The following is a 25012-nucleotide window of genomic DNA, read 5'->3' on the forward strand; positions in this document are numbered from 1 at the left end:
ATGTATTAATTAAATGTTACGCTATGTTAATTGATAAAGGTAAGTACATGTAAATTGGAACGTTACGTTATCATTGTGCAAAATTCACTACATGAACTTCTGTTTTTATGAACCCCTTGAATGCTCAGCAGCAGGGATGTCTCTCTTCAGAGTCCAACAGTAATCAGCCATCATGACTGCATCCCAGCGTCCCTGATACCTGGTCTCCATCTCTCCTGATGGAATCTCTCCACCTGCTCATCACTCAGTGATCCCAGATTCTCAGGAAACCTGAACATTTAGCTCCTTTTGGGAAAAAGGATGTGGAGCATCATCATTAAAACCACACTGGAGGAATATTTGTCACTGATGTCAGGAACTTCTACAAAGACAGGTACTGGAATTTCATCACAGTGAGCTACAGGACGACGTGCTGATTCACGGTCAGGATACTTGAGGCTGCTTCGGTTCTTTCTGTTGATCCCAGTCACATCAATAGCCCAGAAGTAGCTAATGATGTCGGCTCCCTCCACACCATGGGAATTCCAAACTTCAGACAACTCTTCTTGCCTTTAGTCACTGACGCAGATACTCGGTGCATGACTTGCATGCCATGTGTGGCGCCCAAGCGTCATCTTGGTCACCAAGTTTAATACCAAAATAAGCATGGTAAGCACGCTTTATGAAACTTGTGACTTGATTCCTGTTAGGAACATTGGTGTATTCACCGCAGATGTAGCAGAATATGTCAGGCTTATTTTTGCAAGATCTTCTAGTCGAAGCCATTTCATTCACTTATAATATAAAAAAAAAACAATTAGTCATAAGTTGGCACATGCAAAATCTTCAGAATTTGTTTATAGCGAGAAATACAACAGAATTTTGCATCATATGACATGAAAATACTCATACATGTAAACAAAATCGTCCAAAAACAAATATGTAGCTTAGTTCAGAACGTTGACCTGATTGAGCAAAACCAATGTGATTTTTGGATTCAGCACATCAAAATTATCCTAAATCAGCAAAAAAATCTTAGACAATAAATTTAGTGTTGACCAGTGTAATATATCAGGCCACACTTCTACGGTAGGGGGCGGTAATGAGTAATAATATGATCGGTTGTCGCCCGGCCGAGACCTAGAGGAAGAGTACGGTAAAAGCAGAAGAAGAGCGAGAAGCAAAACAAACCGAAACGAAACTAAGGCACTCACGGATGACCAGTCTCCAGTGTACGAACGACTTAAACGTACTAACGGCTCTCCCGTCTACAACCATACAGTCTATGTCTCCAACGCACTAAGGGCTGCGCTTAGCCCTGCCCTAGCAGTGTTCGAGAGGCGAATGCACTCCGGTGAGTGCGAGGGGTACCATGGCGGAGGTAGAGGCGCAAGTGGCGGCCATCCTGGAGATGATGGTAAGCGCGGCGGTCTCAGAAGTGACCAAAGTGGTGGACGGCAGCGCGTCGTTCGTGCGGGAGGACTGTGTGAGCACAGCCGCGCCCGTGGACCAGAAGGTAAATGTTCGGAACTGAGCTGCCGAGCGCAGTTAACTTGTTTTGTGAGGTCTCATGTTTGCTTTTGTCCGCGGCCCAGGTGTTCCACCTCAGCCTCTGCTTGGCCGCTCTGGCACAGGACGCAGTGGAGAAACTCTGCCTTCTGTTCCACGAGTGCTCCTCCGTGCTACAGTCCAAGGTAGGCCTAACGTTTGCTCACTACTGACCACCAATCACCATGCATACAGACTGTATCATGCCACACAACTTTGGTCGTTACGGGGTCCCTGTTCCCTGGTACCTCCCCGGTGGGCGGGGGAGTCCCTGTCCCAAATGGAGGAGTTAAAGTATCTTATTTTGGTAGAAGGATGGAGTGTAAGCCTGATGGTGGATTGATGTGATAAAGAAGGAGCTGAGTCCAAAGGCAAACCTCTTGATTTACTGCTCACTCTACATTTCTACTCTCACCTATGGTCATGAGCTTTGGGTAATGACCAAAAGGACAAAATTATGATACACACGGTCAAAATGAGTTAGACACTCCCTTAGTGGATTTCATTCACATGAGAGAAGCTCGGAGTAGTCTCCTCCATGTCGAGAGCTGCCAGCTGAGGTGTCTCCCAGCTCCAGATGCTTCCTGGACGACTCTCTGGGGAGGTGTTCCAGGCACGTTCCACTGAGAGGACGCCCCCGGGAAGACCCAGGATATGCTGGACGAGCTATGTCTCGGCTAGACTGGGAATGCTTTGAGTTCCTCCTGGAAGAAGTGTCTGCGGTTAGGGGATTCTGGTAGTCTGTGCATACACTGCTGCCCCCCATGTCTTGGCCCTGGTTACATAAGTGGAAGAAGATGGATGTATTTTTCATTTTTACAATTCAGAGAAAATAGGTGACACTATTTGGACCACAAACATATTTGATATTTTATTTTTATATTTTTTTCAGTTTAATCCCTTTTTAATCAATATAATGTCTAATCTCTAGTTTTAATTATTCCTCATTGTCATAGAATTTTTAGTTAATCATATATTAAACCAACAAAGATTTCAAGATGCTAAATACTAAACATTCATATCATGTGTGATAATTGTATATCAGTATCAAGCCAACAATTTGTCAGGTTGTTCCACAGCTCATTTGTTTATTGTTTCCCATGCATCTCCATGAACTCTTAGCACATCTGCCAGTAACGTAAGGTTTTTGACTTTGGACAATGAATGTGGTTGTTGTGGTGCAGGTGACTGAGGTGGAGGAGCTGCGGCTGAGGTTGGAGGCAGCAGAGAGACATGTCACTGCCCAGGGACAGCCGCGACGCAGAGGTACGAGACACCGCACATATGCAGCAGATGTGAAATGCCTAGAGTTAATTCCATGACCGTTAACAAGGGCAAAAACCTGTTCAAATTACAGAGTAGTTGTGATTATCCCTTTTTTCCCTCCGCTTATCTTTGTGATTTAGTTGAAATGTTGATCTTTCACAATAGAGGTTAGGCACTTTTTTCACATATTTTATTTGAAAAAAAGGCAAAAACTCACCATTGACACATGTACATTTGCCACTAATACAGTTCCAAAGGTTGTGATGTCATTCACCTAATCTCTACTAAATGGGCATATTCTACTCAAAATCCGCTGACTTTAATTCTGATATGGTGTGTCCTGTCTTTCTCAGTGGTGATGATCTGTGACACAGCCCTGAAGCGCATGCCTTTTTTCAAGCGGTGGAAAGCCAAAAAGGTACACTGATTGTGTTGTGATAGTGTGAAGAGGGAGTGACTTAATGCAGAGAGCAAAAGGAGGGGAAGCTCAGAGTCAAAAACAAAAGTGAAACTTATTAAACATGTTAATACGTTGTTTTCAGCAAATATAGCATTTTCAATAAAAGGTAACATGGTGATCTAAATATGTTATGTATTAGCAGTTCCTTTCTTTCTTTACTTATACAGGGGAACGCAATGAGAGCATGTGGTCTCTCTTTTTCATGGGTGCCCTAATTTAAAATACAGTACAAACAGATAAACAAAGAAGTCCATGTAAAAGATTAAACAGGTGCAGGTGCAAGTTTTTTTGTTTCTTGTTTTTTTATTTTATTTTATTTTTCTAGAGTTTTACTTTAGAAACATAAAAGGGACAGAGACGTAACAATATTCAAACAGTAAAGTGGGTGTACAGTTATAATCACATAACCAACAGTCACAGGATCAGACAAATTCTGGTCTTCTAAGCAGAATATAAGATTTACATTTCTCCCATATCTTGTCAAATTGCAGGTGCAAGTTTGTTTTCGGATTACTAAATTGCAGTTGTGTGACCAGCATATCCAGTTTTTTGCTTTTCCTAATTTTTGTGAAGCAAAACAGCTAAAAGCCTTCTTTCCTGTCTCATGTTTTGGTGCAGCTAGTTCTTAGCCTTATGTAGTCATGTGATCTGGTATTAAATGTTCCGGTTTAAATGATTAACAAGCAGGTGAGGTATTCTGGCAGCTTTTGTAGTAGTCTCTAATGGATAATGCTTCATACAATGCTGTTCTCTTCTAATAGATAGTGATGGCCTTTCCACTTTTTCATAGAGAGTACAATGATGGGTCTCAAATCCATCACCTGTACTAAAACAAAGGAAAGGGTGAAATAGTGGATTCAACAGTTTCAAAGTAGAAGCGAAAGTCTGCATGTCCACCACATCCCTATATTCCAGTTCGGAAAGAAAGGTTGTTTCCACTATTTCTTTTCTATAATTTATTGGGATACAACATTTGTTTCTGTAATAAAACGATAATTTAGATTTTCGACTGTTGCATTATTTCGAGATATGTTTTTTAAAGGATAAGTTTTCATCAAGCCAAAACCCAAGATATTTATGTGTTGACTCTTTCAATCGATGTACCATTTAATGTAGAAAGATTTGTAACTTGCATTTTATTTAAATGTTTTTTTAGAAAAACAATCATATACTTGGTTTTATTTGCATTCCATGACTAGTTAAGATTTTTGAGGGAATTTTAGATTTCATTAAAATCTTATTCCAGTTTTAAAAGCGCCTGCGGGAGCACTTGCATACAAAACAGCATCATCTGCTGTAAATGTAATGTAATCACTTCTAATGACTAAGTTGTAACTAATAGCAGGCCCAAAATTCAGCCTTGGAGCACTCCTTTGCTTAAAGTTAGAAAATTTGATTTACTGCCTGGGTTGGGTTTGAAAGATAATTTTGGAATCAATTAAATGTAGCATTGTCAAATCCAATATGCTTCAGATGCTTCAAGAGGACTCCATAAAATCAGAACAGTGCTACATAATCTTGTTTGGATCAAGGGCTCTAAAAATGTCATTTAAAACTTTTGTGGTTGCAGTGACCGTACTTTGACTTTTTCTGAAGCCCATTGATAAGACTTATTGATAAGATTTATTTAAGTAAATTGTAACTTGATCTTACAGTTTTTATTACAGTGAGCGAGCTTGCATCTCCACACACCTGACTCTTATTTCGCCTGGAGGAGAGCCTCCTCCTTGCTTCCATGGACATTACATTCTTTTAGCTATAATATTCCACAGTATGGCATAAAACTATCTCTATGGAGAATGTTCCAAAGTATGATTTTAACTTTCTATTTTGTGCAATCATGCAGTTGACCCTCCACCTCCTGAAAGTTACATACTATAATTTAAATCCAGGACCCATTTATTCACAAGGAAGGCCTTTTTATTATTATGAGAGATTCTGTTATAGAACTCACCACTACCTCCTGTATTTTGTAATTTTCTCAACTTTTTCCCCACAAACTGCCCTTTTAACTGATGCAAAACTATGATAAAGATTTGCCACAGATACTACCCTACCTAAGTCATAATTGGAAAAACACAAAAACCTTTTTACTGTCAGCTTAGTTATGGAACAGGACATCGCTCTACAGAAAAAACTTGTATTCATAAAAACATTTATTTAGCAGTGATTAGTGCACATCCACAGCCCTGTCTCACGGCAAACCAATACGAGCAGTGCAATCAGTTTGCAATTAGTTTGTGCAATGACGTTTCTTACTGACTATAGTTAATACTGCACTAAAGTTTCTTTTGTTATAGATATTGCCCAAACCATACATCAGCTTATGCTGGAGCACATAGCCAAATGGCGAAATTACGAAACATGTGCTCAGTATATGGGTCTGTTTCTAATAAACGGTTTCTTCTTTTCATAGGTCTCACTAACTGTTCAATTGTTCAGAAGTAGCTTCAGAAACACTTTTTCAGACGTTTTCTCGTATTAATGCACCACATTCTTTCTTCCCGATTTAAACTTGGACTATCTTAGAGCCTGTGGCTACTGTATCACAAAGATTTCTTTTACTTGGGAACCTGGAGAACAGCAAAGCTTATTTTGTGTCTCTCTCAGGAAAGGGTCCAAAGGGTCACAGTGGAGGATGAGGAAGTGGAGGCTGCTGCTTCAGATACAGGCAGCAAAGAGGGCCCCACTAAGGACCCTACTGAAGACCTTACCGCAGAGGAGGGCCCTACTCCCCAGGAGGAGTCTACTGAACAGGAGCCTACTGAAGAAGACGGCTCTATTGACGAAGGCAGTCACGACTATGGCAACCATGAGCAGGTCTGCACTGCACATAGCCCTTGTGACAGACTGTAGTCTTTTATGTTTGTTACACAGTCCTACGTATTGCTTTTCAATAAATTAATAAATACACTTTTATGGTCCCAGCCACATGAATTACACTGAATTACTTATCTTATTTCAGGGTGAAGATGTTTTGGGGCTTTTTAATGCTGACACAGATTATATAACCAGACTGGTGAAGATTGCAGTGAGAGGCGCTCCTATGAAGGCTTCCAGGAGACATAGGGCTTCGAGGCCCAATGGCCCTGACCCCCCCGGGACCCTCAGCTGCACTGTATGCAAGAAGCTCTTCACCAGACAGAAGGCTTTGGATGTGCATTTACTCCAGCACACTGGTATATATGTATATGCATATATGTGTATATATGTGTATGTATGTGTATATATAGGTCCAAATTGATTCTTGTGAGCTGTAAGCCATGTTAGAATGTGGTTACTGCTTCAGAAACATTGTAGTATTGAGTTGTATTTTGTTTCGTTCACACACTTTTGAGTAATCCTTCATTATTAGTTTGTCTACATCTCCAAAGCTTAAAATACTCTGTTTCACCTTATGATAAAGATATCATAAAGCTGTAGTTTTCAAGTTAACAGCTACCTTTTACCTTTTGTTCTGTAGAGATTGACAATTTCATTATTGAAATGATCCAAAAATAAAATGGGCCGCTTAAAGCCACTGTCAGCTGCCACTGTAAAGGTCTTATATATGTGTGTGATGTCAGGGGAGCGGCTGCACCTCTGTGATGTCTGTGGGAAGAGCTTTACTCAGAAACAGAGCCTGACCACTCACCAGAGGATTCACAGCACTCTGAGGCCCTTCAGCTGCCCCACCTGCGCCAAGACCTTCCACCGCAAATGCCAAATGACCCGGCACATGGTCCTGCACACAGGCCAGCGCAATTACAAGTGTCAGTACTGTGACAAAGCCTTCACCAACAACAACAACCGCAACCGCCACGAACTGATCCACACCGGAGAGAAGCCCTACAAGTGTGATGTGTGCGGCCGCTGCTTCAACCAGGTACCACAGGCTCTGGGGTCTGAGTGTAGTCTACTATTTTAGCTTTAGAGAAGTTATTTATTGTATAGATCATGATAATCTATAATAGGACCACACAGCCCCAGGCACACTGTCAGCTTGCCTAAGAACAGCCACTTACAAAGATACTGTTTATTCAGAGCAGTAACAACCTCAGGACAAAAGTGTCCCTCCTCTATGTCCACTGTGTCCTGCAGCATCACAGCAGCCTCCAGGGGGAGCCGGGTGAACTCTGGAGATGCAGGAAAGCCTCTCCTAATCCTCACTGTCACTCTGCTCTGTTGTTTTGGTCAGTGATGAGATAGGCAATTCCCTGTGTTTCCTTTGGAAAGTCTTCTGCCATATTTGGTGTAGAATGTCTGTTGCATTGTTGGACAAAGTTTGTAGCATTTCAGAGTTAGCTGGTTAGCTTAGTTAGCTCCAAGCAGGGTTGCCATGGATACAGGAAAAGCACAGCCCGATAGTCTTTAATTTCTGTCCTTTGAACTGCATGCTGCATTTCTTAGTTGGTTAGAATCCCAAAATGTTAATTTACAAATGTAAGATGCAAATTTTAAAAGTTTTGAAACTTCTCAATGTGTCAGTCAGTTAGCCAAAAGAGCAGCCAACCATGGCCATGGCCATGGCAACCACGGAAAAAATGTGTTCAGTGTTGAGTTGGCAGATGAGTTTGTGGTTGTTCATGAGGCTATAGTATGTCATGGGTGGATTTTTTCGATAGCTTAATTGTGGACAGTGAGTGTGTCATTGTCCATGATGCGTTGTTCTTTGATATATTTAACTCCAGTTATGTCTGCAAAAAAGTGCCCCCAACTGGCTGTGGCAGGTGGTGCCCATGCTTAGGGTGTGAGCTAGTGCTCCTTCAGTGCATGAGTGCGGCATGACTGAGCCTGGGTTAGGGTTGTCTCCATCACCATGAGGAAGCAGAGGAGCCAGAGGGTAAAGTGCGGGTTAGTGTTCATCTGGCCACTCAAACTCAGTGTAAGAGAATATAATCTAACTGTATGTGACTGTACACCTAATATTCAAATGCATTAATAATCTAGCACTTGCGCCATTAAGTACATTTAGAGGCATATTAGTAACAGAGTGACCAGATGATTAAAAGCAAACCTAAGTTGTACCCACCTGTAACTACTATTCCGTGTGTATTTGAATGTGTGTGAAACAAGAAACTGCACTGTAGTAAATATGTGTTTTAAAGATTGTGCTTTTTTTTTTTTTGTGAGAATTAGCACTAGCTATAAACTGTAGATACGTTGCATGTGCTGCATGCTCTGCCTGTGACTCTGCATGACTGCACTGTCCCTATCAAATAAATAAATAAATAAAAAGAGATCTACAAGGAAAGGAATGCTTATTGACATCTTTGCTCATTGGGGCAGGTTTCCAAAAGTCAGAGTATAAAAGTGAAGCTTTTCTTTGTGCATCGAGCTTAGAGAAATGAGTAGCCTACCCTGTCATGTGCTCTTTAAGCATTGCGAGTGTGTCCCAGAGATTTAGATTTACCTTTTTTTGTTCCGAGTTAATTGTTGAAAAGTAAACAATTACTTTTGACTCTCCTCTGGCAGTCCAGCTCTCTGAAGGACCACCAGCACAGCCACACTGGAGTCAAACACTTTAAGTGCTACTGCGGCAAGGCCTACTCCCAGAAGAGCTCGCTTCGCATGCACACAAAGACTCACATGAAGATATCGCAAACCTGGGACAGCACCATCTCTTGTGTGGCCTGTGGTACTACAACAGCGAACAGGGAGAGTCTACAGGAGCACCTGGACACCCACCACTTCCCCTGCGCCTGTGTGCTATGTCAGCAGCCTCTAGGCTCCCTGGCTGAGTTGCACACGCACCAGCACAAACACAGGAGGCTGCAGCCCAACCACTGCCACATCTGCAACAAGACCTTCCAGTCCTACACCTACCTCCAGGTGCACATCAGGGGACATAGGGGAGAGAAGCCCTTCGCCTGCCTCACCTGTGGACGCAGGTTCTTACAGAAGGCTGCCCTACAGACCCACCAGGTACTCTCCTGTTTTTGTACATTTAAGACTTTCATTTAATCACGTTTTTAAAAACACTGCACATGTACTCTGCTACAGATGATAGGACTTTACACTGTTTTCAGATATTGCAGTCTCTATAAAACAGCTATTTAAAAAATATTGTCAAGTTACAACTTTTGAAACCTTTTCTACCACATTAAGGTTTTTAAAGGGCCCATATAAAACCATTTTCTGATCTGTTATAATTTTGTTTGTTCATCAACATTTCTGGTGTTTTGTTTAACACATGCCTGCATATTTAGGCGTGTTGTGTTTTCTCAAACAGAAGACGCTCTGTTTCACCTTGTGATGTCATGTGGTAATACAGGAACTGTGTTTTTAAACTCCATACACCTTAACTAGAATCATTTGGATAATTTCAACCCTACAATTGCCAATCTCTACTGAATAAAAGGTAAAAGTTAGCTGTTAACTTGACATAAATCAGAAGGTCGAACAGAGCATTTTGAGCTTCAGAGATGTAGACAGTGTAATAATAAAGGGTTACTCAAGCATGTGAATGAAACAAAACACAATGCTATTTTTTATCAGGTAACAGCATGGGTTAAAGCTCACAAGACTAATATCACGTAATATGGAACCTTTAAGGCTAGGCAAGTAATAATCAAACGGCTACAGCCAAATTCAAACAAACACTCAGTTTTAGACTGTTTAAAACCACAAATGTCCAAGTGTATTGCCTGGCAAGTCCTGAATGATTGCTCTGTATTTTTTACACAGAGGGATATTAGCCTATTCCCTTCTACCTTTGTTGCGTCCTGAGCCAGGCTCAAACACAGCCATCCAATCAGATGTGGGTTTTATTTCAGTGGCTGCAGTTACGTGCACAATCAAAATCTGATTATTATCAGATTGTTGGAGTTATAAAAGTGAGATGTAAACGGCAAAATGAACTAATGTCTTTCTGATCTTGGACCAAGCAATCAAATGACCATAAATGGCTAGGAACAGTAGACACCATGTTGACAATTTAGTGCATAAAAAAATTGTATTTGGCATTTAGTCCCACTTTAAAGTTAGGATCAGTCTCCAGCAAATTAATGCAAGTCAGTGTAATGTCACTTCAAAGAATTTAACCTAATGTGTGTGCATTTGTGTGCAGGTTGTTCACACTGGGGAAAAGCCCTTCTCCTGCCAGACGTGTGGGCACAGGTTCTCGTATAAGGTCTCCCTCAAAGCCCATCAGGTATTGGTTTAAATGGTTTATCTGGGGGACACGGTGCATGTTTCTTATAATTTAAATACTACTTTTTTGTAATAACAAAAAAAAAAAAAAAACATAACCAGAGTGGTGAGGTACAGTAGATGGAAAAACACATAGATATTTAAGCTGTCATAAAGACCACATTCACCCTCCCCCACACCCTCTTACACCCACCCACACCCTCTAATGTCCACTCACATGCTGTATTGTCCATCATTGTCTCTGTCCACATGTCCAGTGGAGGAGACTCTGCTTCCTCCCATGACCGAGTTGTCCAGTAGGTGATGTTAGGTGATGTTAGGTGATGTTAGGTGATGTTAGGTGATGTTAGGTGATGTTAGGTGATGTGAGGTTAGACGAGGTTAGGTGAGGTTATTTGAGTTTAGGTGAGTTTAGGTGAGGCTAGGTGAGGTTAAACTTCATAAATACTGGTGCAGACATATGACACATACTTTTGGGCTGTGTGTTCCATCACATTTAAATTTTTCTTACAGTCGCTCTAAGCAATGCCCTTCTGCTCATTGTTCTGCCCCTTTTTACCATTCTCTGGTCCAGACTAAAATGCAAACCTTACCCTCTGTAGTACTTACCGTAGTGCTTGTGGTGTACCTAACCTTTGACCTGCTCCCTGCAATTGTACCGGTCCTCTTGCTCAGACTGAGACCTCTTCTCTCCACGCATGGCATGTTTGTGCATTATCCAGATTCTGATTATTTGTCTACTACATGCGTTGACAACTAAACTATTGAAATAACTGTCATTTGATTCCAATGAGATGACTTGAGCCCTACGATGATGTGAAATGGTCTAACCTGCTCTCTGTGACTGTGTAGGCGCTGCACACTGGAGAGCTGCCTTTCCCCTGTAAGAGCTGTGACCGGAGGTTTGCACATCCCTACTCCCTCAGGAAACATCAGGTATGCTTTACTAGCTGGAGTATGATGTACATGGGATTGACAATAGTATGAACTGTTATAGCGGAGGACGTGAACGCCCAAAGAAGCCCAGGACTCTTTTGGCCATGCCACAGGTCTAGGAAGATGCAGTCATTGGAAGACTAGCTGCACGCCAGTAGCGGCCCATGTGACATTTCTCACATAAATTATTAAGATGGTAAAAACAGTTATAAAGTTAAAAAATAATAGTTTCTCACCAGACGCTTGATTTAGTGATATACTCCCGTATTTTTTTGCTTCACAAAAGTGACCTAGCCAGCCATTTATCGATGCATGATATTTGCGTTAAGATAAGATGGGTCCCAAGCTTTTCCAGACACCTTTGAAAGGTAGCACTTTCGGTGGTCCCCTTTGGACCCCTAGAAGGGAGCGGAACGGATCGCTTTATGCTATGGAAACACTTAACACTGTACCATTCTGTACGAGGCTTTACTCACAGTGAGAAGGGTAACTTTTACTCAGTATTGGTACTTAATTAGAAATATTAGTTAAGCAAGAGTAAAAGTATGCTGTTAAAAAGTACAATTTCTTCAAAAAGTAACCTAAGTGAATGTAACTGAGTAAATATAACTGAGTCCTACCCACCTGTGTTCAGGCGGTGCACACTGGAGTCCACCCCTTCACCTGTCCGACCTGTGGGAAGAGCTTCAGTAACCCATCCAACCTGCAGAGGCACTGTCGCTCCCACAGTGGAGAGAAGCCCTACCACTGCCCCGTGTGTGGGCGCAGTTTCAGCCAGAGCTGTGCCCTGAAGGCCCATCAGCGCACCCACAGCGGGCACAAAGCCTACGAGTGTGATCGCTGTGGCAAGAGCTTCTCCTACCAGCGCAGCCTCAGGGACCACAAGTACAAGTGTGTGTGACCGCGAGTACGAGCGAAGTGTGTATGATTACAAGTACACTATCAGTCAAAAGTTTGGACACACTTTTTCATGTATTTTTCTTCACTATTTTCATGATTATTTACATTGTAAATTCTCACTGAAGGCATCACAACTATGAATGGCTACATATGGAATGTACCAAACAGAAATAAACTCAAAAGAACTCAAATATTGTTTTAGATTTTTTTAAATTTAAAATACTTATTGCATTGAACTGTGGTTTGCACTTTTGGTATTTCTTGGCCTTCATAAGGCACAACTGTGAAATAAAAACCATTCCAGGAGAACCTGAAGCTCACTGAGAGAAGGCCAAGGGTGTGCAGTGCTATCGGCTAAGGACAAAGCAATGGGTGGATACTCAGAGGATTTGAATATAACATATAAAAGATAAAAAATATTCAAATTAGTCATTTAACTTTTTGCTACGTTTTTCCACATACACTATATACATATATATATATATATATATATGGAAGCTCATGTCATGGCTAAGATAAGTGGGCATATGGATCAATACATGAGCATAGCGCAGAAGGGCATCGGCAAAGATACCAGGGGAGCCAAACACCAGCTCCTGGTAGACCAAACAGTCGCCGAGACTGCAGAATGCAACCTATGCACTGCCTGGATTGACTACAAGAAAGCCTACGACTCAATGTCACACACATGGATCACTGAATGCCTGGAGCTGTACAACATCAACAGGACTCTAAAAGCCTTCATTGCAAACTTAATGAGGTTCTGGAAAACCACCCTTGAGGCCAATGGCAAGCCACTTGCACAAGTGACCATCAAATGTGGCATATACCAAGGAGACACACTGTCCCCACTGCTGTTCTGCATAGGACTGAGGGCTACCATCAGTCACCTCCTCTACATGGATGACATCAAGCTGTGCGCTAAGAATGAGTGAGACATTGACTCACTGATCCACACCACCAGAATCTACAGCACAGACATTGGAATGTCATTCGGGCTTGAGAAGTGTAGCTGGACAAAGAGACTGAAGGTAGTCCACACAGAAGGGGTCTCCCTCCCAGAAGGGACAATAGCAGACATTGAGGACAGTTACAAATACCTTGGTATCCCACAAGCAAATGGCAACCTTGAAGAGGAAACAAGGAAAGCAGCCACGGCCAAATACCTCAGGCGAATAACGCAAGTCCTAAGGAGTCAACTCAATGGCAAGAACAAGACCCAGGCAATAAACAGCTACGCCCTGCCAGTAATCAGATACCCAGCACCAATCATAAGCTGGTCAAAGCAGGAGATACAGCACCCTGAGACTGTACGCGAGCCGTAAGGAAGGAGGCCGAGAACTAGTGAGTGTGACAGCCACAGTCCAGGATGAAACATCCAAGATCCATAAGTACATCAAGGACAATGCCTCAACAGATGATGTGCTCAGCGAATGTCTCAGACAGTGGAGCGCAGAGGAAGAGGTGGTGGAGGAACCACCATGGGAGGACAAACCCCTGCACGGGATGTACCACCGAAACATAACTGAAGTGGCTGATATCAAGAAATCCTACTAATGGCTGGAGAAAGCTGGACTGAAGGACAACACATAGGCACTCATCCTGACTGCACAGGAGCAGGCCTTGAGCACCAGAGCCATAGAGGCCCAGATCTACCGCACCAGACAAGACCCAAGGTGTAGGTTGTGCAAAGAGGCCCCTGAGACAATCCAGAAGTAACATGGGAAACTAGAGAAATACCAGGGGCTCAAAGAAGAGCTGGAGAAGACCTGGAAGGTGAAGGTATCAGTGATGCCCGTGGTCATCTCACCACTTGGGGCAGTGACCCCCAAACTGGAGGAGTGGCTACAGCAGATCCCAGGAATAACATCAGACATCTCAGTCCAGAAAAGTGCAGGTCCCGAGCATGGAAAAAGAGGGGATGAGACCACTCGCAGAGGGTGAGGAGGAGATTTATATATATATGTGCATGTGACCTCCACCAGGCCTTCTCCACTGAGGAACGCTTGGAAAGTAACTGAAGACATACCGAAAATAAGTATTCGGAATGCTCATTGTGAGTAACTGTATTCCGGAACAACTACTCTTCCAGTTGGTGGAATTCAGAATATAGTTACTTTAGTAAAATCAAAGGAATACATGGCTATACTTCATCATGCAATTTAGGCTTCAAACTGCACATAATCAGTGGGAAAAATGGAAGACACCACTCTGGTGGTGAATTCGTGTGATTATTCCTTCTCTAATTAGTGATAAGAACTGCAGAACAAACAGTGAAACAAACATAAAGCTGTTTTTAATTATATGCTGTGTTTTTACTCTATAATTAAAATGCAATGTACAAGTATTCCAAGTATTCAGAATACAGTACTCTGATTGGCCCATGTATCGGAACATATTACAAAATATATTTTAATGTAGATATTCAGTATTCTCTAACTAAATACATTTTCAAAATATTTTTTTTTTGCCTTTGTGTATAAACAAAGTTTTTGTACACATTTTTTTCACATGCGTATAACAGAATAAGCAATCCAAAGTATGCCTTACATGCTCTTTTTTATTGGCCACACTCATTTAGAAAACGGGTACAATGACAGTGTTGGTCATTACCTGGAACACAAAGGTGTTCCAGACATGCAGGGCTCTTATGGAGAAGCCTGTGGACAGTAGAATTAAAACATTCATTCTAGAGTTTGATCTTCTGCACAAATGTTTGTGTAAGCCAAAGTGCAGTGTACTCACAGGGTCAGTGTGTGTGGATGTGCCTAACCCTAGTCCTACACTCCAGTCCATTACAGTATTGATGTTCCACAGAATGATGTGTCCTGTGCTCTGCTCCAGGCCTCACTCACACCCTCCTGTCTAATGCTCCATAATGCACAGTCATTGCTGCTCCCTCACTCAGTAGAGTGCAGGGCAGAGCCAGAGTTAAAGCCACCTTTATGTCCATCACAGTACAGCACACTGTAAAGTTGGAGGAAACCAGGGATCACTCGTGTGTTAACAAAGAAATGCGTTATTGCTGTCTGTAAATCACCCCTTTACTAAATGTGGGAATAAACAATTGTTTTGTCAACCTCTATGAGTAGAGTAGGCACACACACAAGAGCCCCTACAGCGCGTGAATGCTTAAGCTGCCTCTACCAACAAAAGAACTATGACATATGCAAATGTATATTGCATTATTTCAATAAATCTACAAGTGCAGGTCAAAACCTCCATTACATGGTGTAACCTAAATCGTCCGCAGGGGGGCGCTAAACATAGGCAAATCTCCCATATTTTATTGTATGGGATTTGTGTTCACGCGTGTGTCCGCGGCCCTTTAATTCTCTACACTGCGCTGTGGAACGCTACGATGGGAACAGGGGCCATGAACAGCCGGAAGACCGTTTGAACTGGATGGTGTTTTTGGACCCCGGGTGCACCGTGGGCTGGACTTGGGGTGGACGTGGGGCGGTGGAGCGGAGAGACGTGAATATATCCATGCGCTAAGCTCACTGGCTGAGCGCCTGCGCAGCAGCCGTGTCTCAGTCCTCGGCGGCCTTCCTCTTTCTCTGAGCTCTGAGGAGGAAGCGTCAGAGGCCGCCGTGTCCGACATTATAGAAAACCCTTAAGCAACGGAGACTCCCGAGTAGTTCTAACCGCGTATTCTCGCCACGATCACGCGGACGAGGCGGAGCAGAGAGGCAGAGCCTGGGGCAGAGCCGCCCGGAGCCTGCTGCTGCTGTTGCGGTTGGGGGATGCACATCCGTCGCTTTGTTGTTGAGTCACCGCTTTGCCAAGGCCCTGCCATTTGAGGGAGTCATACATTTCATTGTGGACTGTGCTACTGGTTCCCTTGATTATACTATTTTCGACGGAACCACATCTGCCTCCACAATGGCGTTAGATAGCTAAGTGTAAGTGCCTTCTTCTGTCTGCGGGCTAGTTCCACTGTCGCCCCACTGTTTAGTCCGAAGACGATGCTGAAGGTGTGTTCCGCGTCAGGACTGGAGCCGGGGCCCGTCGCGCCTCGGTAGTGGGACAGGTCGGAGCGGCCACCGAAATGGTGACAATGGAGACCGAGTGAAGAGCGTTTGTCCGGGACGGAGCCAGCATAGACGTACCCAGGCTAACCCAACGGCACCAGTTCACCCCAGTAACAGGAACTGTTGTCCGGGCAAGGATGTCACTACGCACCGCACTGCTTGGGAATGAGAGGAACCCGGACCGGGTAAGTCCGGGCTGGAGACCCTATCAAGAATATGATGGGTAGTTCCCCTGTTAAATAAATTGTAGGACCAAAGTGAAGCTATTATGTATGTATAAATGAGCGATTAGCCAAACACAATAGCCGACATAGGTCTGTTTACTAATCTATGTCTGTCAGATGTGGACCAAAAGCACAAATCTGTGCGCTATTGGCCTCATTCATTGGAAAGAGTCTAAAACAGAGACGACCTACAGGTAATACTGTAATTACTCTTAAATGCGTTATGAGATGAGAGTCGTGCCCCAGGTCCCCACTGCAGCACCCAGTGGCCCAGGGCCCCACTGATCGCTGCGGGGAGTGTCCCTTTAACTCAGGTTTGATTAGGGGGACAATAGGGGTAGAGCCCTTCTGCAGACATGCACTAGACCTTGTAATGCTGCCTTAAGGGGACACTTAAAGCTATCGAATCAAACTGACACGACATTAAAATATCCCAGAGTTGTTCTTTTTGGTGTTTCATTTTGTCTGAGTGTAAAAGGTATCCTGGATCAGCTCCAATACAGTGTTTTCTACCAGGACCTAGGCCTGTATCAACTTATCATTCAGTATATGAAAGATGGAACAATCATTTTTGAAGGCCAATATTTATCGTGGATACTTTTTCTTTGTAGTAGTGTGCAACTTTTTGATATTTTTCTGTACTACTATTAAATTTGACATGTAGAGTGTCGAATAATTTTTGTCACCCATTATCTATATTAACTACAGCTAACTAAGTAGTAACAATACATGAGCTGCTATAAATAGGAGAATGAAACAATAGATACTTTGCAGTGACATCAAGCTAGAGGTATATCTACATGTATCTCTATGGTGAAATGTTCAGCAGTTAACACTGGTGCCACAATGCACATATTAGAAAACACTGCCAGTTTTAAGTTTTAAGCCCGAAGAAAAAACATGTGATTTAAACAGTATATTTTCAGGAGGCTGTGATCAGTACAACCGTTCACGGCCCTGATGTTTGATGTTCAACAAACAGGAGTGACTTAATGAAAACATGTTGGCTAATGTTAGCTAGCTTGTGTAATTTTATATGCGGGAACAGCATAAATGATCTCACCTGTTGTAGTTCTAGCTAAGTCGGTTCTTTCTAGTCAGATTGTGTGAAAGCAAAGCTCAGATTAAAGTCTAAGAGCTTCTTACAGAGCAGTGCCTTCAGTTAGAAGCACACCTCCAGGGAATGTTAATGATATCAGCTGCAATGTATCAGTATGATGCTTCAGGGTTGACTCGTCAGTGGCACAAATTTGTTTCAGTATTATCATTTACCGTCTAATTTCTTCAGCAATGTCGCACATCAGAATGTTATGGTGATAGACCTAACCTGGACCAGACTTGACACACTCAGGTTCTTCCAGAGACCACACTGCTGGTGCTGTGTGCAGAGAACTTGAAGTCTGGCTTCATCGGCATCTTTCTCTACTCAACTTAAGGCCAACCAATGACTTTTGCCCTAGAGGGAAAAGAGGCAGGGTCCTGTCTGATTTAAGGAACAGGAAGATTGAATTGAATGCAGCTTAAAGCCAAAAGGAGGAGAATTATGCTTATTTTTGTGATTCTTGTGGTAACTAATTTTGAAAGATAATATAGAAAGTTTAGACAATAAACGATAATATTGAAATTTCTTTATACCACTGATATACCACTTGGAGAATGAAGTTAGTACAGAGCAGTGGGCATGTACTGGTGGAAACGGGTTGATCGGCAATATGGCATCTTGAAAATAAGGGATTAAAGATTACTCAAACGTGCGTGAATCACTTCAAATACAACTTTAGAGGGTAAATGAGAGACCATCTTTCTCATGGTTAAAAGCTCTGAACAGTCTGTTTTGATTAATAGGTCTGTTTCAAAATGCCTGAGCTGCAACAAATAATTAGCAGAATGAACCACTATTTAGTCATAGAAGTTATTTATTCTACCCTCCACAGCTCAAATCGTACATAAAAATAACAAAGGACTCCCCACTATTGGAAAGAAATTGCACACACGATAAATATTGATCCCCAAAATATATTGTTCAAGCTTTCATATATTGAACAATAAGTCTAGTGGTCGTAGTAAAGACAGGACTCACATTGGGGAAAGAACCTTCAGAATTCACTCAGAGGCTGCACTAGCACTGTTGACTGGTTTAGACAGTGAAGATTCAGATCATAGAAAGACTATAAACTTGCTCTGTGCACAACAGAATATTAAATGTGTTTGTATTGTAAGGACGAGGACAACCCAATTATTTTTAGGTGTACAGTGGTCCCTCGCTATTTTGCATGCTTTTTTTCTACAGCATATAAACGTTCATTGTGTTCTGCTTCCTGATTGGCTAAGGGACTGTAGACCATTTTCAATCAGTCTCCGTGCTGTGTCTCCTGTACAGTACAGAATGTGTTCAGCCAAATTTATGTAACCTTTGATTTATTTGCTGTATATTATTTTATGTATTAACATTTTTTTCGTCATTAGTATTTTGTTTATTACTTTATACTTATTTTATTAACAATGAATATTATTGATTATATTATTTTGGATACATTATTTACTTTCTTCATAATAATCTTGGCTCCTACATATTGTTGCAGTACAGCGCTTTTGAGGAGCACACTCATAAAAATGTAACAAGATTGAACGTGCACAGGGCATGCATGAGATGAGATGAGTTGAGTTAAGTTGTTAAATAAAGATGAGCTGTACATGTGTCCGCTGTGTTGGTCTATTTAAGCAAGGAAGAGAGCAAGAACATATGTCATATTTAGCCCAACTGTAACCCACCACGCCCACAGCCTCAAGACACTGGTGAGAACAATATATTAGGGTTCCATTTACATAAAGGTTTGATCGCAGTGTGACTCTGAAGTGCTGTATGTTTGCAAGTTTTCTCCCCGACAAAACCCACAATGTCGTTGAAACATTCTGCACCGACAAATTTCAGAAACGCTTTGGACTTAAGTGTTTCTCTGCACGGAGAGGCCACCTCTGCGGATACCACTGGAGCAGAGGCATGTGAACAACAAATTTAAAGTGATCATTGAGGAAGGGGAATATAATCTACGAAGGTTTGAAGAGAGAGAGTGTTTAAACAACAGAGAAATGTGAGAAAATGTTAATGCCTGTCTGAGAAAAGTCTGTGGTGAGGAGCTGCCGGTCCAATGACTGTCAGGATTTAGGGATTTTAGTGCAACTTGGCAAAAAACTCATAGACATGACATTATGCCGGAAATGGTCATGCGACTGTCCCTTCTGATTGGAACTTGACAGCTATTGTTGTGCACAGAGCCAATTACAATATCTGCAATTAAAGATCCTATATTATGCGAAATTGACTCTTTTGAGCCATGTTATTATGTTACCTCATCAAAAACATACCTGCAGGTGTGTTTTGTTTCATTCATGCATATTTGAATCACCCTTTATTATTAGCCTGTTTACATCTCCAATGCTCAGAATACTGTTCCACCTTGTGATGTCAAAAAACAGTAGTTTTCAAGTTAACAGCTACTTTTACCTTTTGTTCAGTAGAGATTGGCAATACTAGGGCTGAAATTATCCAATTGACTCTAGTAAAGGTGCATGCAGTTTAAAAACACAGTGAACCACTTCCTGTATTACCTCATGACATCACAAGGTGGATCAGAGTGTTTTCTGTTTAAGAGAAGAACTCAGCTTAAATATGCAGGGTTTGTGTGTTGAACCTATGTGAATAAAACGGAACACAAGCTGATGATAAAACCTTACAACATAGATCAGGAAATTGTGTAATATGAGCTTTTATAAGAATAAATAAGAATTACAATTGTTAAAAGTAATTGATTTGAGCATATTTACCTCATATCTGAGGACACGGGTTATGTTTATTCAATTTTTCTGCTTACCTTCCCTTTAACTATAAACAAGGACAAAACCTGAGCACTGTTGTTGCTCTCCTCAGTTTTAGTCCTCAGTTTACAGGACTTCACATAAGAGCTGTGAGTGTGAGAGAATGGGAGAACAGAGCCTGGAGCCTGGGGCCAGTCATGAGCCAGGGCCATGTGAGGAGAGAGGACAGTACAACCGCACAACCGACCCACATAAGAACACTGTACAGTAGGGCTGAAGCATTTGGGAAAAAATATGTAATTGTGATTTTTCTGAGAAGCTTTCTGATTGTGATTTGGTTTGCAATTTATTTTTTAATAATAGGATTTGTCCAAGAACAGGATTTGACAAAAAAATAAACATGAAATAATAACTGACAAATTCCAGAACATGTTTGTACGGATCTGAACTACAGGGTGAGCAGTTTGTTCTGCAGAATAAGTAAGAGATTTTGTTGTTTGTTGTTGGAAAAATTAAAAAAATTAACAAATTAGTAATGTGTTTTGGCTGATGCAAAAGTATCTGTTATAAAAAATATATATGTATATTTAGGATAATGTAATAATATGCAAAAATAAACATAAATGGACTCTCTGATCTGAATGGTCACTACCTAAACCCTAGCACCCGCAGCCAATCATGAATCAGTGCTAGTGCAGCCTCTGCAGCTCAGTGAGTGTAGTCTGGAGGTTCTGAGCTTTCACATGAGGCATGGCCTGTTCATAAAACTTATACTTAAACCTTTGTGTCCTCAAAATGTAGGCAAGGGCACACAGATTCAGTTCTTATTAGGAACACAAACATAACTCCCCTAAATATAAGCACTGTTAGTGAAACTTGGCTGTTCCTCATATGGCGCAGTCCTGACATAGGCCCGGGAGTCAGGAGCTCAAGAGCCCAAAGTGGTGCTGGGTTAATCCTATGCAGTCTGCTCCATCTGTCACCCTGAGGTCTGCACACTGGATCACCACGAGAAGAACAGTGAGTTTCTGATTACTTACTTTCAGTGGTGGAAGAAGTACTCAATTTTGTTACTAAAGTAAAAAAGTCAAAATCCAGATACCAGAGAAAATACATAAATAGAAATATCACATGAAAAACCTACTTGAGTAAAAATATTAAAGTACCCTTTTAAAAATGTAAGAGTAAAAAATGTTGTATTCTGCGGAGAGTTTGAAATGTAATAAAGTTTCAAATGCTGTGATTTTGATACAGATTGTGCTGAATTTTGTTCAACAGAAACAATCAAATTCATATTTTTTCCTAACTGTTTTTATTTGTATATTCTAGTTTGCTCAAATTACAAGCAACAACTGTCAAAATACTTTTACTTTTCTGTCCTCTTCAAAAATGTTCTGGAGTAGAAAGCACTGATACCAGCTCTCAAATGTGAAGAAAAACCTGACTTAAGTAAAGTGCAGATACCTACATTTTTTACTCAAGTACAGTACTTTACTATTTTTACTTTGTTACGTTCCACCACTTCTTTAAACCTCATGTCAGACCAGTCCACAAGCATTAGCCACTGTGCCATATTAACTGTGTGTGAGATGAGTTTGTCATATTCAAACTACACAACAGGAGAGATTTAGGAGAAGATGGAGATTCAAAGGGTATGTATTTTGCAGACAAAAAATATTTCATCAATGTCATATTTTTGTTGACTAAAACCAAATTATTTAAACAAAATAAAAAGTTCTAGTCACATTTTTGTTGCCTACAACTCTTATGAATGACTATGACTATTATGAAATGAATGAAAGGAGCAAGTGGGGTCTAGATCTATGTTCCCCTTTTCAGTCTGGTTTGCAGAGCATAAACAAAATCAACATCCAGCGACCACGCCTGTCCCATCATACAGGCACATATAATTTATTAAACAGCCATACAACTAAAAGACTAAAATAATAATACATAAGGACAGTTATCTGGACTAACAGTACAAAATATGTTTGGGTTATTTCTGCATTCACTTTTTATGAAATACTTGAATGTTAACCAAGACATTTTTGCACATTACTGATCTGGTAAAAAAATCCCCCAAAATAATCAAATGTTCTTTTTAGTGAGTATGGCCCACACTATGCTAGTCACAATAATCACTATCAACTTCTCTCAAGAAATCATCAAAAAGACACTCAGTTTTTCTTGTGCATATCTTTTTTTGGCACTAAAGGGGGAAATGTATTTTTTGTAGTACTTAAAGAATTAAGATGTAGACTGTACAGTTGATTACCTTCCACTCTCTTTATAGATGCTAACTAATTAAAGTATTTCATTCTGAAGTTTGTAAAAAAAAACATTTTAAAGTAGATTACAATATAGTATAGTGGAGTGGTCCCCAACCTTTTTATCACCGCGGACCGGCCAACACTTAAATTTGATTTGAAAATGATTTTACCGTGGACCGGGTTTTTTTTTTTTTTTTTAACTCATTTTGCTAATTTATAACCCCTTAGCATTCCGGGTCATTTTGGTGAAATTACCTTTGTTCTGACCTCTCCAAATTAAAATAATCACCACTATTGAACCCTCAGTAGTAACTGCACTAGTTTGGGGTCTTTGTAAAGGTAACACCCTATAGTTTTACCCACAGGTGTCAGAATCACTGTAAGTTTGTCTGCTGAGCATTTATACACTTTGGAACACACATAAAAACGCAAAACTGCTGCGTAAAATTACGCAATACGCGTGCCTAATTTTACGTGCGGATCTTCATATCCAGTCTCGTGTTTTTACGCATGCAGCAAACTCCGTCTGTTTACAGTAAACCACTGCATGTCACGCATCAGCGTGTTCCGCAGTTCATGGGCTTTAAGAGGAAAACATCACTAAACGTGTGTAATGTAACAGCTTGATTCTACAAGGGGGAGAGTGGGGCGTACTCTTTCAGTCATCTGTAGCTCTCATTCAGTGTCCGCGGCTCCAGTAACCCACAGCCCCCACCTTATTGGCCAACTTTGGTGTCAATCACAAGCTAACAAGTTTGTTTTGTGCTGAGGAACAAAGTTGGCACTGTCAGAAGTTTATTATGCCTGAAACTGACAAAAGAAATGCAGAGAAGTGACAGAACAGATTTCACTTTCCTGCAGCAGATTGGACATGGAGGCTCTAACTTCCTTTGTGGACATAATTTCTTGACTGGATTATATTCTCTGGACGTTTACAGAACGAATGAGACAAACTTTGTGTGAATATGTTGATGTTTGACAGAACCAGAGTGCTCAATGGTAAGTGAAGTCCAAATCCACATTTCTGACTAGGGATGGGACGATATACGATAATATCGTTAATCGCGATAAATAAGGTCCGCAATTAATCGTTCGTGGCATTTTTTAATAATCGCGATCATCGCGCACGATTATAATCACCTTTATTGCACCACACTGCCTCATGTTTCCAGTTCCAATACAACGTTTAGATGTTAGTTCTGGTGTTTGCCCACTCTGACATAGCAATGACACTTGTAGCTTCTGTGCTTATCTCTGTCTGTTTATTGTTGATATCTGACAGAATATAGTTCAAAGTCTAATCCATACAGCTGAACACAAGTGTGCCAGAGCGCATGGTCCGAATGCGCACTATGTGCAACTGTGAAGCAAAGCTAACGATTATACACGGTATATTTTACCTACAATTAAGTCAATAGCAGAATAAACCACGCTTACCGATCGAGAACAGCATCCAATCCATCAAAAAATAAGGTCCTTTACTCCTGAGTCCACTGTGGGATCTTTACTCTTTGCCATGAACCGCTCCAGGTCCGTGATGCCTCTAGTTTAACTTGTACAAACATCCACAGTGTCCTCGATCACATACTCCCTTTGTTTTGTCCGTTTCGTCATGTTTAAAACGCAAAACAACAGTGTGTAAAATGCGCCATTATGCACACATTTCTGCATCCATTCGTTTCCCAATTCACCAAAGTGCCTTAATTAAAAAAAATTAAGTGTTCGTCGACGGGCACTTGTGTCACTTCCGGCGCAACAAGGACCGGTCCATTTCGGCATCATGGCATTGAGGAGTACACATTTTCTTCCGGGTACGTCTGTTTGCGGAAAACCATGGCATGTGATACATCATCCTGTCCCGCTGCTCATTGGCTGTAAGGGGAAAACGTCACTAAACGCGTGTGATGTAATTGGTTGATTCTACAAGGGGAAGAGTGGGGCGTAAACTTTCAGTCATCTGTAGCACTGATTCGCTGTCTGCGGCCTCAGTAACCCACAACCCCCACCTTATTGGCCAACACTGGTGTCAATCACAAGCTGACACATGTGTTTAGCATTGGGGAACAAAGTTGGTGCTGTCAGAAGTTTATTATGCCTGAAATCGACAAAAGAAAGGCAAAGAAGTGACGGAGCAGATTTCATATTTGGAGTACTTTCCTGCAGCAGATTGGACATGGAGGATCTTATTTTGTGGACATAATTTCTTGACTGGATTATATTCTCTGGACCTTTAGGGAACAAATGAGACCAACTTTGTGTGAATATGTTGACGTTTGACAGAACCAGAGTGCTCAATGGTAAGTGAAGTCCAGATTCACACTTTGTGACTTTTCTGTAAAAACGTCTTTCCTGTCAGCGCTCTGGTGATTGCAGGTGAAAATGGCTTGCATATCCAGAAAGACGAGCGCTGCAGCTTTCATTTGATGTGTAGATTGTTTGTGTGGGTGA

At 41.5% G+C, this 25012-nt stretch overlaps 2 protein-coding genes across 5 annotated transcripts in view; both read left to right on the top strand.

Moving 5' to 3' along the window:
* The first annotated feature begins 1125 nt into the window (after positions 1-1125).
* LOC117380853 (oocyte zinc finger protein XlCOF6-like) lies at positions 1126-12411 on the top strand. Its single transcript, XM_033977704.2, has 11 exons — positions 1126-1495; positions 1575-1673; positions 2712-2793; positions 3147-3211; positions 5864-6073; positions 6219-6432; positions 6820-7118; positions 8708-9157; positions 10302-10385; positions 11237-11320; positions 11955-12411. Exons 1-11 carry the CDS (start codon positions 1352-1354, stop codon positions 12219-12221), a joined length of 1998 nt encoding a protein of 665 aa, XP_033833595.1. The 5' UTR covers positions 1126-1351; the 3' UTR covers positions 12222-12411.
* A 3323-nt stretch (positions 12412-15734) lies between these two features.
* mark4b (MAP/microtubule affinity-regulating kinase 4b) overlaps positions 15735-25012 on the top strand; it is a 34583-nt gene continuing 25305 nt past the window's right edge. The window contains exon 1 of one of the 4 annotated variants that reach the window (XM_033976506.2): positions 15735-16439. In XM_033976506.2, the coding sequence (XP_033832397.1) occupies positions 16392-16439 (48 nt within the window). In that variant the 5' untranslated portion in view covers positions 15735-16391. The remainder of the gene's footprint in view (positions 16440-25012) is intronic. The other 3 variants (XM_033976505.2, XM_055226249.1, XM_033976507.2) reach the window with 3 other exon arrangements.

Source organism: Periophthalmus magnuspinnatus, chromosome 13, assembly GCF_009829125.3.
Source record: "Periophthalmus magnuspinnatus isolate fPerMag1 chromosome 13, fPerMag1.2.pri, whole genome shotgun sequence".
Classification (NCBI taxonomy): Eukaryota; Metazoa; Chordata; class Actinopteri; order Gobiiformes; family Gobiidae; genus Periophthalmus; species Periophthalmus magnuspinnatus.

What these genes read in the sequence shown, in the direction of transcription:
- LOC117380853 (XM_033977704.2), top strand. Translation starts at nt 1,352, where the DNA reads ATGGCGGAGGTAGAGGCGCAAGTGGCGGCCATCCTGGAGATGATGGTA. An exon ending in CCTCCGTGCTACAGTCCAAG is followed by an intron (nt 1,674 to 2,711) that starts GTAGGCCTAACG and finishes GTTGTGGTGCAG; the next exon opens with GTGACTGAGGTGGAGGAGCT. An exon ending in ACTCCCTCAGGAAACATCAG is followed by an intron (nt 11,321 to 11,954) that starts GTATGCTTTACT and finishes ACCTGTGTTCAG; the next exon opens with GCGGTGCACACTGGAGTCCA.